The 19880-nt window shown below is 37.1% G+C and overlaps 1 protein-coding gene across 1 annotated transcript; it reads left to right on the forward strand.

Moving 5' to 3' along the window:
- Nucleotides 1-1733: 1733 nt before the first annotated feature.
- LOC139733872 (uncharacterized) lies at nt 1734-10671 on the forward strand. The gene is made up of 4 exons (XM_071644673.1): nt 1734-1950; nt 2304-2483; nt 8397-8609; nt 10394-10671. Exons 1-4 carry the CDS (start codon nt 1734-1736, stop codon nt 10669-10671), a joined length of 888 nt encoding a protein of 295 aa, XP_071500774.1.
- The last annotated feature ends 9209 nt before the right edge of the window (nt 10672-19880 follow it).

Genomic DNA, 19880 nt, shown 5'->3' on the forward strand with positions numbered 1-19880 from the left:
TGGAACAGAAAAAAAGATGCAAAGTCTAACATGGTTGTCAGTTTATGGTTACCATGACAACCAGCAATATTAAATAAAGCTAAATTCTATATTACAATATTCGCAATAAGATTTTCGGAATAGTCACGAAATGTGGTTGAAATTAGATTAAGGGCGAAAGAGTGGCAAATGGAAATAATTTTTTGTTTCATTTGGCACTTGGGGGGGGGGGGGGTGGGCACAATATGCCCCCCCCCCCCGTTTGTTTGTTTGTTTGTTTTTAGGCTTAAAGGGATTGTATAGTTTCGGTTGAGATGAGGCTTCAGGTTTCGATTTTTTGTTTGTTAGATAATGAGAAACCTTATGTAAACATGAAAGAGCATTTTATTCTGAGAGGGATTCAAAGTTCATTAGATGATTTTTTTTTTTTAATGGCTGAGGTATCCAAAACAAAGGGACCCTCAGAAAAGGTGGAACCCACCCTTTATTAGGATAGTTTTGTTTTAATTTATTTTTGGACGTGGCAGCCATCTGAAAACCGATTTTCTCTTTAATAGAATCGTATGCTCTGTAACATTTCATAAGTGGTTTCTTAAACATTAAAAGCTCAGTCACAGTACAGTACACATCTCGACGAATACTTGACCACCCCTTCAGACTACTATTCACAGTGACAGAAAAAAAAAAAGTCTAATCTTCTAAGTCTACATGTTTTAAACTGATTCACTGCAAGGAAATGAAATAGACATTCAAACTTTTGCTGTGTTTTGGTACAAAAGTGCGAAACAGTTTGAATATTTACCCTTACTTTGCTTCTGTAATCGTTATCTCTTTTGCTGTGCTAGAACTGGCACTGGCTCACACCAAAATATTGCTTGTCTTATTTTCTCCATTTATTTCTTGTTCGTTTATTTTCTGCATTAAAGACGAGACTGATATAAACAAATGCAGCATCACCACATCATGCTCAACTGGGAAAGCTGGAGCGGCAGTTTGCTATGGTAACGACAGTAATGAATACTAATTGTTATTATGGTAATTTATAGTGAGCATCTCTTTTTTTATGTTTCACCGAGTGACGTGCCTTTTTTGTGTGTGTTTAGTATTGGGTCGTTACTGCTGCTTGGATGTTTGCATGATTTCGTATGATTTGTTTTTCTTTCGGAACTTGCACACGTCAATATGTTTCATCAAATAATAGTTAAGTTATATTTTTTCTTGTCTATGGTTATTTATCTTGTCAAATTTTATTTTACATATGGCTAATTATGATTTTAATCTTATCTCCCCGCCAGTTTTCATTTGTTTGAAATTATATGCTATAGTTGAATGCTTTTAGTTATCCCATATTTAGCTTTGCAATCCATTTAGCAATAGAGGACCTGGTCTAGCAATTTGCCAATAGGCGTATACTGAGGAGTTAATGTTCGGCATGGATATAATAATAGGCATGGTGATCTCACCAATGGGCGCAATTGAACTTTCTGTAATTACTTAACACTCCTTTAGAACGCGTATTGTCATAATAATTTTCACGTAGAAATCTTGCCATGAGGAATTGCAGGAATAGCTTTCAGTGGAATTCTACCTCAAATCTTTCTTATCAATTTCTCTCAACGTCCGAACTGACACTGCACTAAAACCAAGGGAGTAACTACAAGGGATGTTATGCTGGTAGTAACACTGGAAACCGCGTGCTCCCTGGCAACCCCTGTCCAGATGGGACCTCCACTAATCCGTGTAGCATTTCCAACATGACCATCGAGATCTGCATTGCGATGTGTCGGGCTGTCAGCGACACTGAATACGCTTATGCTGGAGTTGAATTCGGCAGCGAGTGTTACTGTGGACAGGCAGGTGTTAACTACAGTGGAGTCGATGGGAGGAAGTCGGATTCAGAATGTCAATTTAAATGCTCAGGTGATGAGTACCAGAGCTGTGGAGGACAAGGAAACATTGCTGTGTTTGACAGTGAGTTTGTGTCCCCTCTGATGCTTTGTCACAGATTAAAAAAATAACTGGATAAATAAAGTGTCACTGACGAATGAAAACCGCTAAATTATCGTCTTAGTGATCCATTACGTCTGAAAGTTGTTAATATGTATGCCAAAATTATAATATTGTTTACTTCTGTATCGTTATAATACTTTGATTAATGTTTGTGTGTCTTTGGTCATGCTTTTCTGAAAGGTTGGTTTGTTGATTTTGTTTTGCCATGTTCTCATTTTGTTCTCTTCAATCTTTAAAAGCAGATGTCACTGTCTTAACTGTTTCCTTAAAAAAATGAAAGATAAGCTTACTTCTTTGTGTTAAAACCATGACAGTTTCCTTTCCAAGCAACACAACGGCCGTGCAAAGTGACACAACCACCGTGCCAAGCGACATGACTACCGTGCCAAGCGACACGACCACCAGCAAGGGTCCAATTACGTCTACTTTGATGACATCTTCTTCATCTTCAATAACTAAATTGATCTCCTCTCCTTCTGATTCATCTTCCATTGGTAAGACCATGGCTGGCATTTTAATATTCCTTTTAGCTTGCCTTTATTTACTGAACGCGCTGCATATAGTATGTTTTGAAGGAGTATACAGTATACTGAAAATCACGATTTCCGAAATTCCATTTTTTGTTGTGCTTAATCCGTTTACTGCCGATTTTACCAGATGTCATGTGTATAAAGTGTCTAGGGTTATCAGAATTTAGTATGGAAGAGATTAAAGTGACAACAGCCGTTTAGATAAGTGTTATTATTTATTTTGTTATTACATTTCTATAACCTGGAACCAAAGTAATAATGTCTATGATTGTTTGTTTTAAAAGAATCCAATGGTTAATTCTAATCCTTAAAGCTGGAAGTGTTCCATCGCAATTCTGAACATGGCCACAAATTGATTACATTTATTTTGAATAATGAATACTAATATCTTGACGCTATTACAATATCTTTTGGAACAGTTCTGTACGCAGGAGCAGGAGGAGGGGCCGGAGCAGCACTAGTCCTTGTCCTTATCATTGTCATCATTGTGGCAAAGTTCAGGTAATTAATGTTCATTACATGAATGTTGTTGTCTCATTGTTCTTGTACATGGCCCATTGTCGTCTTCTAGTATTTTAGCGTAGCATGTATTTCACAGAGGGAAAAACAAAGTTAGATATCGGTGTTAATGTTGGTGCCTAAGTTGGTAGATGCATTACGTTGCTTTTAATTTGCATTTGGATTTGGGAAAAGGGATCATGATCATGACACTCACAGGTGTTCATTTTCAAAACCTCACGTGGAAAATTAAGTTTTTTTTTTTTTAAATGGAAAGAATTTCTCTACAAGAAAATAGTTTAAGGTCTTATGACGCTTTAGGATTATTTTGTTTTGTTTCGTTTCAGGGGTTTTTTCCCCTTACAACCTCCAAATTCAGCTAAAGAAAGAGTAACTGTCAGGAAACACCGACATTAATGTACCCTAGCTGAACCAAAACGCGTTTTTCAGCTAGTGGAAATCGATCCTTTTGGTTGTTTGTAGGGCTAGATGGTTATAACTGTGTACATATTTTGGTAAGGATGCGATATCGTTTAATAGGAATTGTCAACGCTTTCAAGTAAACAGATTGGCAAGAAGATACAATATCATTTGGCATAAGTTAATGCGAGTATAACATCTATTATGATTACAAAGAAAAAAAATATGATGTTCATTTGTTGGAGTTTATTTGTGAATATTTTCAGTCACATTTTATTCCATACACATTTTGTAGGAAACCAAAGCCACCTCAGCGAAACCAGCCACATTCATCACCCGCAGATTGTGATGGAGACACCATGTACGAAGATATGAGCGCAAATCCTAAATCTACACATAGCTACGCTACACGAATCGACATTACGGACAAAAGTTTAACTGCTGCTTATGATAACACCTTGCACGAGTCCAAAATACATGGATTCAATCAGAAATGCAACGCCCTCCCCTTGTACGCTATGCCAGACAAAACTAACAGAAAGAATACAGCAGGTCGCGTGAGTGAGGTGGAGCATGTTTCGCTGGGATGTACGCCGTGGTAAACAAACAGCACCCCGAGCCTGTAGGCAGTGAATCCATTGAAGCCGATGACATACATGCCTTGTACTCAATGCCGAACAAATCGCAGAAAAATCGCAACACGTCTCACGGATGGAAAAAGCCTGTGGCGCCGCAAGACACTGTACAAGCCATACACGAACTGTATGCCATGCCGAACGAGCGACGCGACAACAATGGCACGGTTATGTGCGACAATGAACTGTACCGGGAAATGTAGATGCAACGGTGGACATGATAGAGTTTGACATGCACGTCATACAGATTTTTGATAGGAACAAAATGCATGAATATGGTACTTTTGACCTCTATTATACAGTTCATGTAATAGATTTCAATTATCAAAATATACAGTATATTAATTTATGTCCAACATAGCATAACAAAAGGATGACCAATAGCTTTGAGTGTTTTCTACTATACTCTATGCCCCCCCCCCAAAAAAAAAAACAAAACAAAAACAAAAACAAAAACAAAAACAAACACCGGGAACCTCCCATACGATAACCGAAAGAATACATAAATCAATCCGAATACAATATCAGGGTCTGAAGCTATAACTTATTGACCACGTCTTATTGAAAACCTCATCCGATTGGCTTCGGTGGTCAAATAGGCGTTTTGTAGAGCATACTAGGAATCCCTTCCATCAAAGTTCTGTCCATTGTGTTCACATAATTTCTGTAGTTCCCAAAGCATCCAAATGCTATCAATTGGAAAAATCACCGGCCTTGGAGTGGTTCACATTTCTCTGTGACCCCTTTACCAAAATTGAATGATATTTTCTGCAAAATGGAGCTAAGGTATCATATCTTAAGATCCTAAAGTACATTCAGATAGTCTAATCATATTTGAAGATATCAATGCGAAAATAAGATTGTATTTTTTATTAAACACACTGTACATTACGCCATATTTACCCAAGTCTCGCAGCAATTAGGACACACATGAACACACACGCACACTTGCCTAAAACATAACACTTTTAGTGATCAAAATACGTCGTAGCGTGTTTTCTACTGTTAGACTTCTGATTGTCAAAAAAAGGAATCCATTTCTTAACTTGATGTATTTCATTATTCTTAATATAAACAATGATTTGTAGACGTAAGGTATACAGTGTGTATTTTGACTTGTACAGTGTATGTGTGTATGTGTGTGTGAATTTGTCATCAATTCGTTTATTTATTTGATTCAACGTAAAGTGAACCCTAGCACGGCCATGCCTCTTTTAGATGCGTTCTACTCAAAGAGAAGAACATGTAATAATTCTCAGCTTATTAGAGGAACTTGCAAGTGAGCATCTAAGAAAGTCTACGTCTGACCGAATCAAAGTACTCTAGAAAAAAGAATACAACAAGGATCAAAAACAAAACTTCAGGAAAATGATTTCCCGTTCATTGTATTATCCCACATTTAATAAATGTATTGAAGGAGGGGTCTTCAAAAATATCAAAATCAGAAAATGACTAGGTTTTTCCTTTCCATCTGTTTTGAGTCCTGCTTTTTGATTTTAAGGTCGTGCGATTTTTTTTTTTTTTTTGTGATGCGTGATGCACGGTCTGATGTAATTATAGCAATATTTTGAGTAAATCGTATACAACAGGTGACGGACGGGAAGGAAGTAGGGAGATTTGTTAAGAGACAGTCCCATCCCTGTTCTGCTTTGATAGGGTTCCTATATATGGTAAATGCTCTTCCCCCCATATCATTTTGAATAGGTATATTGTTGCCATTGGAGGATCCAGGCGGGGGCGCACCCCCCTCTCCATATATATATATATAATATATATATATATATATATATATATATATATATATATATATATATGGAGAGTAGGGGGAGGGGGAGCCGGGTGCGCCCCCGCCTGGATATATTTATATATATATGTCTATGTATATATATATATATATATATATATATATATATATATTCTTTTTTTTTGTAAAAAGAAAAGAAAAAAAAATGTTGGTGGGGTGCGTCCCCTCCCTGTATTTTTTAAAGGCCCCCCTCTTTACGGAATTCCTGGATCCGCCCCTGGTTTATCACCACTTTCTACTTGACATCATGAAATTATGAACTATTGTGGGTTTCTTTTATAGTTTCTCAGTATAACTTGTGTTCTTCATTATCAACCATCTGCTAAAAGCAGATAATCAAGTCCTATTCGTTATAATATAGGGACATGATTTGAATCGTCACATATTATGCTGCAGCCTTAACGCAAAACAACTTCAACACAAAGCGAATATATAAGTCTTACTAAATTAGGCTTTGTAAGCATAATGGGAATATTCTAAGCGATTCCCTAATATAAAGTCAGGACCAAAAAGAAAATATGACAGTGCCATGCCGAAATCAATATCAAGGAATCATGTTTGTTTATTTTTGCGGGAGTGCTGCATATGTGACCCTGCATGAAACAAAAAGTCGCCAGACATGGATTTTGAGTTAAGAGTAGATTCTAAAAGATTCTGAGCTTTAAAATGATGTATAACTCAAATCAAACGGACTCTCCTAACCTATCTAAATATTGGAAAGAAAGGACACACTCTGGAAAGTGTAAACTGAGAAAACAGGCTCTGAAGTGCAGAATGTATTCAAGCGCTATTCTTTACCAAGCTACGCTATCTGTGGGACGAATTGAACAAAAAACAGGATGTTGACCGCCGGAGCAATTACAATGAAGAGATTATTAAATTAAGCTGAAATTACCCATGCTCCATTACCACATTGTGTACATGACTAATATCAACTTTCAATGCAGTAGCATTATTCTCTCTAAAGTTATTGGAGTTGAAAGTGAAGTGTATGGACAGGGTTTTTCAGAAATGGGAAGAGGGTTCTATGAGAAACAACGAATCACACTATTATATTCTACCAAAAAGTGTTCGAGAAAAACTGCTGAAAACACAAGTTCCTGTTTGTTTTATGATCCTGTTTGTTCTATGATCCCAAACTGTAATATGATATAGAAAAGGACTTGCTCTTTCAGAAAATATGAAAAACTCAAGATTGGTAAGGTTGATCCATTCCACATATTTTCAGTCCACACACAAAATCACTGTATGGGACTTTTTGTTCGTTTTGTGGTGCACGGTCACATTTATTATGCGCACAGCTCTGGGAGGAAAAAGCGCACCCACTTGTCACATGAGCACGCTTGATTACCCACGTGAACATCGTCATATTATATTAATTGTGTGCAATGTGAATTGCAGTACAGACTGTACAGAACAGTAGAACATGAGTGGCTGACGCGATGCAAATCCACATATATCAATGCGGAAGTTTTGATATTTGCACCTGCAAAGTGTCTTAATCGGAGTATGGACGCAATCTGTTTGAGTCACATCTATCGGTTCAGAGTAGAGCTTTCGTCCTTGGAAAAAAGGCTACCAATAATGATTCGACTTCTGACATTTGCACTCTTCAGTCTGCAATTCTCACACGTCACTGTTAACGCTGTGAATGATATCACCGGTGAGTTGCTCTCATGCTATTTTGTCATGCCTTACTGATCAGTAATTCAGGTGAACTAACTTTGTGTAAGCGTTTTAAGTGAAAGCAGACATACCTCTCCTTCCCCTTTCTCCTTTCAACTATCCTATTTCTACTCATGTCATCCCTTCCTCCTTTTGTATGTGTATTATGTACGAGGGCTGCACGCAGATCAAGCCACGCTTATGCTGTAGCCCTACTGTATTTTTCGTTGTACGCTTGTATTACTGATACTTTTCTGCTGTACATTGTGTAAAGGCAGTGAAGAAAATAAATATTTTGTTAACAACTGATGATTTTGTTTATGCAAGGCTCCAAGAATGTATACGTGTACATGTATGTTCATGTACAATGATTATACAGGAATCAATAAATCAAATCAAATCACATAGCTGGCACCGACAAACCTTGTCATGAATAATAGAAGAGAGAAAATGGATAATGGGCTAGCCATTCTGGGGGTGACCGATTTATCAACAACTGTGGCCATGTTGAAGGTTATGGACTAAAAACGTTTAGAAGAAACCCCAACAACAATCCTGCAGTCTTGCAGACATGACTTGAAAAAATGCAGAAATAAAATCGAACTGAACTGAACTGAAATGAACTGAACTAAACTTTCCAACTTACTCACGCGACTTGCGAAATGATACTGGACTATATAGGTTATAATTACAATTATTGCTAATGCATAGGTGTATGTGATGAATACGTTGGCAGGGCAGTATTCAGGAAACTGTTCAGCTAGCCTAAGGCCTTTTACTGTCAGGAAAATTCCATGAATAGTGAAATAATCCAGGTAGAGCATGACAACTGTTCTATGATTCAATCCCTTGTAGACTTAAGGCTCACAAGTGACATGGAGGGCACGGTGGAGTACAGACGAGGCGAAGGAGGATGGGAAACCGTGTGTGGAGGCAGCCTATCGATCTTTGATGTCATCGTCATTTGTGGAGAATTGGGCTTCGCTGGAGCAAACAGAGCCATCCAAGAATCTCCTTTTCCATTCAATGGCACATTTCCACCCGTTTCGGGCCTGGGATGTAATGGCGGTAAGATGTAGTTTTCACGATAATCGAAACGATGACTATGTTCGCCAGTTATTTTCTTGCGCTGTGGGCATGGTTTTGATATTTTGCGTGTTTGCTTGATTTTGTTTTTGTTTTTTTGTTTTTGTTTGTTTGTTTGTTGTTGTTGTTTGTTCGTTTGTTTGTTGGGGGGAGGCACACCTTACATTTCTGTTACCACTTCCGGGTTTCAAATCCTATATACAATTAAGCACAACAAACATAAAAAAGCCTTCAGCAAAAATGTTCAATATCAGGTTAAAAAGAAGGGGGGGGGGCAAGTTCTTAGACCCTAGATATTCCTATTTATTATGCAAACAGTGAGGGGGGGGGGGGGGGAGGGCAGCCCTGCAGGTTTCGCCGACCCTACTTTTGTTGCAATTATTGGACTCAAGTGCATTACTAAATGTCTTTCATAACAAAGATCAAGTTTCTTGATTTTCCTTGACTGTCCTTGATTTTCGTACCTGGAGCAATTTATAGGGACTTCATATCATTGTAGATAATACACTGTAGAACCTCTAACTATAACTATAGTATACTCTGACGTTTTGGCTACCAGAATTTGTTAACAAACCCTGAAGTGCAGTTTAATATATCCCTATCAGAGTGTCCTGAGATGTTCCATCTCAAAAGAATTCACAGTGATAGAAACATATAAAAGTCTAAACGTCTACATGTTTCGAACTGATTCACTGCAGAGATATGATAGACGATCGAACTCTTGCTGTGTTTTGGTACACAAATTTGCAACAAAATTTGAAAATCCTTTCGTTTTCTTCTGAAATAATTCGCTCTGTTGCCGTGCTCGAACTTACACTAGCTCACACACAAATTTAATGATTTTCTCCTCTCGATATTTATGTTTTTTTCATTAAAGACGAGACTGATATAAACCAATGCAGCATCGAGACATCTACATGTTCAACTGGGAATGCTGGAGCAGCAGTTTGCCTTGGTAACGACAGTAATGAATACTTATTGTTATTATGGTACTTCATATTGAGTGTCCTAGTTTTTTATTTCACTGTTTCATGTGCGAGTTTTATGTTTAGTATTGGGTCGCTTACTGCTGCTTTTCTGTTTGCATGAATTCGGTTTTTTTTTTCTTCTTCAGGTAATTCAATATTCAATATTTCAATATTTTCCGATATTGTTACATAGTATAACTTCTTGTTCATGGTTACTGATCTTGTCGAATTTAATGTCATGTATGGCTGATTCCATTCTTAGTATTTTAAGCTACTTCAGTTTATTTTATTTTAATTTCTTTCATTTTCCGTCCGACATCCAATGTAAAGTAAACAAAACGCAAAGTATGCATTACAGCATAACATTATTTGATCAGTTTAAAAAAAAATCAAAAAGCTATGTAATTAGCTATGTAATCCATTTGGCAATAGCGGACTTGTTCTAGCACTTTGTCATTACCTGAAAAAACTCAATTGGCGTATTGATAATATGTATTGAGGGGCTAATGTTTGGTATTATGCCTGATCTGACAAATGAATGCCAATGAACTTTCTATAAACAATAACCATAAAAACTCCTTTGGAATGTATACTTACATATTTTTCTGCGTAGCAATCTTGTCATTAGTGTGTGGGGGATAACTTTCAGTGGAATTCTTCCTTAAGATTTTCTTTCTTGTCAATTTCTCTCGATGTCCGGACTGACACTGCCCTAAAAACAATTAGGGAGTAACTACAAAGGATGTTATGCTGGTAGGAACCTTGGAATTCGCGTTCTCCCTGGCAACCCCTGTCCAGGTGCGACCTCCACTAATCCGTGTGCCACTTCCGACATGACCATCGAGATCTGCATGGCGATGTGTCGGGCTGTCACCGACGCTGAATACGCTTATGCTGGAGTTGCATTCGGCAGGGAGTGTTACTGTGGACAGGCAGGTGTTGACTACAGTGGAGTCGATGGGAGGAAGTCGGATTCAGAATGTCAATTTCAATGCTCAGGTGATGAGTACCAGAGCTGTGGAGGAGACGGAAACATTGCTGTGTTTGACAGTGAGTATGTGTCCCCTCTGAAGTAAAGGATCAGAAGTAAAGGATGTTGTACCCTAAACAATGTAGTCTAATTGTAATATACTTTCACCTTCGAAGTACGGTATTAGTGATCAAAGATGTATACTCTCGTTTTAGGTATAATCTTACACTCTTTTTCTCTTTACATGATAATGTACAAAAGCGTATAAATAGGTCTCTCTCTCTTGCTCTCTCTCTCATCCTGTCTCTCTGTATATATATATATATATATATATATATATATATATTATATATATATATATGTGTGTGTGTGTGTCTTTGTCTGTGTCTGTGTCGGTGTCCGTGTCTGTGTCTGTGTATATAGTACTACCATCGTATTACCTCATGTATCTTGCGGAATGCATGCGGTGGGAGGGAGATCAAAGGCAAAATGACCGTGATCAAATAATTTTTGAATATCAGAGAACAAAAAATAAGAAGTAGGCATACTCATTTTCAAACCACGTGTCCCTCCTTTTCGCAACAAAAACACTTTCAATCGAACATCTGTATCCTTTTAATATCAGCTGTTAAAGTGCGATATAACTAAAAAAGAATATGTCTAATGGTAGAAGAAACCCCCCATCCCCCTCCCCCCCCCCAAAAAAAAAAAAAAAAAATCTCATTTCACATTAAGAAGGACTCTGTGAGAACCTGCTATATGGAGCGAGGCATCGAGAAGTCTCATATGTCTAATGTCCGGAAAATTGAGAATTGTCTCAGTTGTAATATAAAGTAATTACATTCAAACGTAAAACTAAAATTGTATGTGATATTTTGAACAACAAGGTATACAACTCATTCAATGAAGATGCCATCTTCTGATTCCCTGCTAGTTCTATGCTCCATAATCTTTGACAACACTCACTAAATTCCCTGCTCATATTGAATAGTCCACGGAACGATTTTTTCAATAATTGGTCAAAGAGGTTTCATCTGCTGTCCTGTTCATTTGTTTTGCTCTGTGCAAATTAAACAATGAATAAGAATGTTTTGCACTTCGTGATTATTCAATAAAAAATGCGATGTCTCGAGGAAAGTACAGTTATCTCAACACACCATTGCTTAAATGTCGTTTGTTTGGTTAAGTCAGGGTCCAGTTTCTTTTCCATTCTTTCCATCCCAGTAAATGTGCGCACAAGTTAAGTTAGCAAATTAATAATCATTAACTGCGATGGTACAATCCAACATCGCCAAGGTGATCCGCGAGGGGTTTATCAGGCCTAGACAAAGGGGAGACATCTCAAAAATCATGAAAATTTGGAGTTTATATATAGATTGATAATAATAAACAAACGATACTACAGTCAAAACAGGTGGCAAAAGGACAAAAAATAAAAGGTAGTCTTTGGAAAATGTTGTATTTTAATATCTTTATTATCATGTATTTATTATTTATCTATTGTTTTACGCTTATCATATAGAAAATAAAGGAATTGATAAGAAGACCATTTCAGGGTGATTCATAATAATAACAATGATTATAGACGTAATTTATAAAGCACTTTTTACAAAGATTCGAAGCGCTAAGCGTCTTGCAGTGGAGAGAAATTAGGAAGGAGAAAGTCCGTCATGAAGTACAATGTAGACAGTGGCCATTCAGCGAGTTGCAGCCAAGAAAATCCCCCTTTCCCCCATTATAATTATCGTTAACTGAAAGTTGAACAGAAAAACCTGCAAATTCTGACGGACATGGTTCTCAGTTTACGGTTGCCATGGCAACCACATCGGACATAGTGCATTGGACATAGTGCAACTTTATATGAAAATTAATATTTGCTAAAAAATTGTAGGAAAAGTCAGCAGTAATTTTGTTGAAATTTGGGTAACGGGCGTAGGAGTGGCAGATGAAAATATGGTGGGGGCGCAATGTATTCCCCCCCCCCCCCCCATCCCACCCGCTCCCCCTGGGCTTATAAGCTTGAAACGGCTTACAACTGAATTCTAAAGGACTTTGCTAAACTATCCAAATATTGGAACGAAAACATACACTCTGTAGTAGAAACATGTGTATTGAGAAAATATGTTCTGAAATATAGGGTCTATACAAGTGCTTAATCTTTCTACCATGGTGTGCCCTGTGCTATGTATGGGGGGAAAAGAAACAGGGTGCAAAACTTCGTAGCAACAATAATAACGAGGGATTATTCGACTAAACTGAAATAGATCATGCTCTACTAGCAAATTCTATCCATGACTCTAGGCCCTTCTATAGGCCCATCTTTAAAAATCAGTATAGCCTAAGCATAAGAAATGAAAAGGGGACACTAAGACACACCTACTCATAATTATATTCTACAAAATGACCAAAAAATGGTTTGATTTGATATCGCAACCTTTAAACTATTACATGTAAAACAAGAACTGCTCTTTCAAAAAACATGAAAAAAAAACTCAAGATTGACTTTAGGTTGACCGGTTTCACCTATTTTGTGTCCTCTCTCAAACTCAGTGCATGCGACATTTTTCTGGTTTTGGGATGGAAGGTCGAATTATATTTCATTCTAAAAGTGTGTGTGTATATCAATGTGCTATTTACGCAACAAATATATGAGGAGTTTGTTTGCAAAAACCGATAAGTCCATTTTTTAAGATTTTTAAGTACGGTTTCTGTCATAAAGTGCAAAATAATACCTTTTAAATGATATATTGGTTACTACATAAGGCACATTTTTGAAGTTATGGTCAAAAGAAGCAAAAATTGTCTTATTATTCTCTTTATTTTTCTTGACCTTTAATCGCAAATATCCCCATTTGGCAAATATGGACTTATCGGTTTTTGCAAACAAACGCTTCATATTATATATATAGTGCATGAGGCTGAATGCACTATAACAATATAAGCACCGACAAATTCAGAATTTGGAGGTGCTTGGTACTTGTTATAGTGCAATAAGATGTCATGCACTATGTGTTATATAAAATAGCATACATACCCAGGCGAGATAAATTGAACAAATACGAAAGCCTAGATCATTTAAGACTCTACACGTGTCTAGACAAGCAATAATACCAGTTTCTTTGAACCTGTGTAGACAAAATCCTGAAGATCCAAATTCAACTATAGTCAGAGTCTAGGGTCTACGTGGTTATCTAACGTTTTCTAGGCCCTACGATAGGTTAGGTCAAGGGGCCCTGGCCTAACGTTTTCTACTAGAGCTAGATTTCTACGTCACTTACGAGCGACAGAGCTAACAAATACAGTGTAGGTCTACCATGGATCTAATGTCAGTAACATGTTAGACGCCCTTACTTACTGCACTGTGGGTCCAGGACCAGGACGTACTAGATGATGCTTTGTAGGATTAGGGATCTACTGGATTTAAACACAAGGCTCGTGCCAGGCATCATTGCAGTCACCATTACTGCACATGTAGATTCCGAGAGTGTGTTGTAAATGTCGTAGTAAAAGTTCATAGCGTAGCGTGATCAAAGAGCGCTCAATAGCGTATACCGTACACACGCTGCCCATTTCCACGGCGCACTTCCGCGTAGAATGTACGGAGAAAGCGGCACAAATCTTGGGTTGACTTGCTCAATATCCGTCGGATTGATTCCTTTTTCAGAACAGTAGGAGTCCAAAATTCGTAGGGCGTATTTGATGGCGTCCTTTGTGTCCTTATTATCTAAGATACTGTGTACATAGATCAGTCTCTGTAAAAGTAGCGAACCTGTTCATTTCAGCCTCCATGTTTAAATCTACCGCTGAAAGTCTAGTCCCACACAGATAAGTTGCCGGCATAGCCTAGCCAGCGAGAATTGAGAATAACGATAATATCGAGCAAAGCATATCGCGGTTGTGGCGCAATCGCGTCGATAAGGTGCGGGATTCAGTACTCGATGATTAAAATGAGGGAGCAAAAACCGATATCAAATCGATAGTGGGTTATCGTTGGCAATCGTTATATTTTGCGTGCACTATAACTTTTGTCGTGCACTGCCGGCCTGTATCATAAGTATGTATGCTATTATATATATATATATATATATATATATATATATATATATATATATGGGTCAGAATTTTGAACGATGTACAATTGAGCCAAAACAAGGCAAAATTTAAAAAGTAGGAAATTCTCCAAATTATTCATCTTACCTGAAAGAGTATAACTCAAGCTTTAATATGAACCCAATTATACTAGGATTTTCCCAGAGGAATAAGTTTTTATTCACCGCTGAAGTTTACCATGTCCAGAGCAGCGAACGTCCGTGAGGAATAATACAGCACATACACTTGAATACCATTTAACATAGTTTGCAAAGATCTGATTCAGTTCAAAATCCTAACAAAATATCTTAAGGGACATGTGTACGTGCTTGCAGAATATTAAGCTTGTACTCTTAACCTGTACGTAATGGTAGACAACTGATGATTTAACTAAATTCGTCGTTTCTGTTGAAATATTGCTTTTCTGCTAAACACTTTCTCCACTTTACGCGCATTTTACAGAAACTCAATATTTTGACCTCTTATTTCACTATCTCATACTTCAATCCCCACTCCCAAATAATAACATACCTTTTTAAGATGTATCTGATCTAGGCAGTCTCTATAACCCAACGAACATAGCATAGTTTTCATCACGGAAGTTCGCATGTAGCTCACGGACGTTCGGAACAAACAAGATGCAGCTCTCTTGAGTTGGAAACGCATTCTACTCACAACAAACAGCAATTTCATGTCGAGAACAAACTCCTCTGCAAAATCTTGAACAGATATTACCAATTCTCAATTATATAAGCTTGTTTATCTTCTCATACTGAGGAATCAAAGAAAACAATTTAACGAATTTTCCATCTCTCGTAAATGAACGTACAACCGTACGTGTAATCTCAGTGACGTAGTCCATTCTTGAGAACGAATATATTTTTATTAAAATTTATTTATCATGAAGTAAAGATTCAGGTCCTAAATTTGTTATCTAAGGTCTACAATGCAAAATTTGCTTATAACGAACATGGTCACAGCTAAAATTATGACAAAGAATTAACATAGAAAGACAACAGAAATGTGCTCCGTTATAGAAATACGAAGTTTAGCTGGGGAGGGCAAACGAATACGTTGGGAAGAAATCCCTCTATGTTTGCTCCTTGTGTTACACACAGTTACCGAGGAGAATTTGTATTATTATATTAGTCAGAAATGATAATAGGTTCGATACGGCGAAGTTTCGTCATAACAAGACACAATAAGTCCATATTACTTGGATGGATGTTTGGGACTTCGATATTATACAATATGGTTTGTTACAACAAACATGTTGTAGCGCGTCATTTCGGAGGCTCGTTATTCATACAGTTTGTCAATACGAAAATTGATAGAGTTCGTGTAATTATGAAGCTTTTTTATTCGGTAAATGATAGGAATCTCCGAAGGTTAATCGAAAGGTTTTATTGGAACATGAAAAATCATGTTCGCTTATCCAAATGTGGAGAAACAAGTTAACAACTAAAATCCTCCAAATTTCAAAACCTTATAATAACCATTTTCACCTAAACGAATATCAGGCCCTTTCCAATTTTAGAAGAACGGACCTAAAAATAATGATCCTTAATATTTATTTTTCGGACTAACAAACTTTCGGAATAAGAAAATTTTTAATAACAAACCTCCTTAATTAACTACACATTTTTTTTTTCCATTTTCGGAATAACAAACCTTTGGACATCAGAGTAACGAATCTTAGGAAGAGCGAACGTATCAAAGTGCAACCTTAAACCTGTTCTTAATCATTACTTTTTTTAACATGTGTTTTCAAAGTGAGCACAAAAGCACAAACAAATTGACGATCTCTCTGTCTCTTAAATGTAAAATGAAAAAAAATCTTGGAAAGAATTACAAATGAACATTGCTTTTCATTGATGAGTATAAAACAACACCATGTGATGATAAGCGGAGGATTTGTCTGTTTTCATCAGACAGTAATTGTATACTGCATTATTTTTGTTCGCTTGTGACGGCATTTCGATGAATAAAAAACATAAACAAACAAACAAAAACTTCTCCAGAGGAATTTGGTACAACGGGAGTGCACTGGCAATTCTTTTCTCTGTGTGTTGGAGCTCGATCCCTTCTCTGTTTCTCAGTCACTTGTATTAAACTGCTTCCATGTTCTTTTGAAACTTTTCCATTTTTTATTCAACACATGCCCATTACAGACTTCTTCCGTCATTATCCTGCATGTGATTACGTAGCACTTTTCGGATTTGTTTTGGTTTGTTTTGTTTTGTTTCTGTTTTCTGTTTGGTCGCAGCATGTCCAGGCTATTGAGGGAATGAGAGAAAAATCGTCATGAAGAGAAAAATAAGAATGAATTAAGGCATTTAATATCATGACAATTACAGCGAACGTCCGTTATGGGGGCCAAAATTGGATGTGTTCTGTTTGAGACGGCAGCTACCATACTCAAAAGATAAACACTTGGCGCACCTGTCACTAAAAAGTGGCATTGATCCTCTTTCTCCTACTATGTAATCCATTGACTTATTCTACCAACGAACATCCGTGACCAAAACGTTTTCCTTTTGTCAATTTGTAAATTGAGTGCTGAACATTATTCACTTTTGGGTATGAGCGGCTCGGTGATTTGGTAATATTTTCAACTAACATTAACTTTATATGCAGTGATATATTTGTAATTATCAGCAATTTCCTTTCTCGGACAGAACGTCCGTGAGCGAAACTTTCAGAACCTGTAACAGTACAAATTGTCTCCAGATCCTCATTAGAAAGAAATTTAAATGCACAGAAATGGCAGATTACGCCAAATTCCATTTTCCTACAACTTTTTTTTCAATGTTTAGCTGTTTTTTGTAGGATTAGAGGGAAAACAAGCGTAAAATTGTGAGTAAATTTTCAACTGTTTCTTCATCATGATCACATAACGCCTTAAAAATTCTGAAACTACTACCCTAAACTCATTGTTTACTTTGTGAAACTTTATTTGTGACTATTGGAGCTAAAAGTTTTAAAGAATACAGGACACTTTCGGGACAAGTTATCCCTATCGAAGGGATTGCATACGTCACGGACGTTCGCTGGAATTGTCACGGACGTTCGTTCTACAGATAGGGTCATGTTCCCGGACGGATAACTAATCGGCAGAGAGTACCTAGCTTTCCTAACTCTTTCAAAAATTTGAAAAGGTAATGTCAATGCAAATTATAAGAAATTTGACATCCTTACAACATATGTATTGCTCAGAGGGGGATCAGGAGGTGAATTTTCAGAGAAAATATTAATTATTTGCTTGGTTTTCGGTGAATTGCATGGTCCAAAAACTGCGGACAAGCCTCAGTCCGCTCCAAAAATAACATACAGCTCCTCGGCTAGAGAGCCAAAGGTAAAATGCACCTTCGTCATCAAAGCAAGATGGTGTCCCACTCGAAAACGTTTTAATCATCACGGACGTTCTTTTTTTCGCGGAGGTTCGTCTAAAAATATAATTTCGGTTCCTATTTGACAAAGGATGGACAGAAACTCAAAACAAACATATTATCGTGTGGCTAGATCTTAGTTGATTACGACTCAGAACAATATCACCAATAGCGTTTAATGGGATACGATCTTTATTAGAAATTAGCGGAAGCACGTCCGTGACGAAAACTGAGTATAATTTTGCATAAAAGAATATTACGTCCCGTGTACAGCCAGCAGACGTACAATTTTTGCAGGATATGTTCATTAGGTGGAACACCAAATTTTCGTACACAGTACAGTTGGGACAACAAAGTAGAATTTGCAGCAGCGATAGAAATAAAAGCACCACGGACGTTCGTCTGTTTAGGACTTTGATATTTCAATTGTTCTCTGTGATTTTATACGTGCTCATAAAGTTCTTATAATTTTGTGGTTCATACCCATGATATGTCAGATCCAGAACATGGTCAGATATAAGATGCCACGTACGCTTAAGAATGCACATCATTAGTTTGAAAAACAAGAATTATTGTGAAAATAGCGTTTTTACCGTATTTTTACGCTTTAAGTCCTTGTCAAATGAAAAATATCGGGCAAAAGTCAACCAAACCATATATTTCCTGAAAGGAAATTTACCAATTTTTGGGATGACATGAAAAAATCTGGTTTCTTAGATCATCGTGGCGTGTTCTAGGGGAAAGAATGTCATAAGGTGCAAAAATTGGCAATTGTACATCGTTCAAAATTCTCACCCATTTATATATATATATGTATAGACCCACTACAACAAAAATATCCGAAAGTCGGGGGAGAAAAATCTTCTGAAAATGACATGGCATTATCTCCTTACTCTTCCGCTTTACTTTCGTATATAACATGAGTAATAAAAGTACCCGGCTGCGGATACATTGGTGATTTTATGAAACCATGTCGAGTGGTCTTAGACTAGGAAATCAGCGTTTCGAGAAAACAGTACCGCCTTCAAAGTTTTCTTTACGATGCAATCGTGACCAAGGGGAGGTTAGACAGTTTCCTTCTCTTGACAATAGAAGGTCTGCTTATAGCAGCCTCCCCGATATTTGATTTGATTTGATTTATTTATTCTCTGTATGCCATTTTTTTTCAAATACATCAATTTTCTGCAATTTCATTAACAAAGTACAAAATACCGGTAGTATACTTTATACAATTTTCATCATTTTCATCAATTATGCAATACATCTGTAGTATAATTACATGAGTAACATGTTAATAATTGACATACAGAACGATTGCCAATAATAAGCACAACGCTTGACTGTTTGGCAACCGATAACAAATAACATTATAGTGAAGAAAAACAAGAGGGTCCAACATGATGCTCGTGGAATACGGGTTAGGGAGAGGGAGAGAGAGAGAGAGAGAGAGAGAGAGAGAGAGAAGAAGAAGAAAGGAAGGGGAGGAGATGATAAAAACCTCCGGATACTAGTCTATCGCCAGATCAACTCGACATACCTCTATACCTAGACACATACATACATGCACATACTGTATTTATACTAATAAATTACAGTGATGTATTCACATAATAAGTGTTGCTTTTGTCTTGTAAAAGTTACATTGAATGAGAAAGAGAGAAAAAGAGAAGAAGACAAAAAGCAATCATCTACATACACAGCATAAATTTCTACGTGCCCTTTCAGGGCATGACGTTATAGTGAACCATGATTCGCCCGACATAACATGAATTATGAACAACAGAGAAGGAATGAATCCCAGTGGATCAGAGGAGGACAGTATACTGCAGGTGCATCC

The sequence above is a fragment of the Diadema antillarum genome, unplaced genomic scaffold, assembly GCF_040938485.1.
Source record: "Diadema antillarum isolate AM-2024a unplaced genomic scaffold, OU_Dant_1.0 seq00000501_RagTag, whole genome shotgun sequence".
NCBI classification, from domain to species: Eukaryota; Metazoa; Echinodermata; class Echinoidea; order Diadematoida; family Diadematidae; genus Diadema; species Diadema antillarum.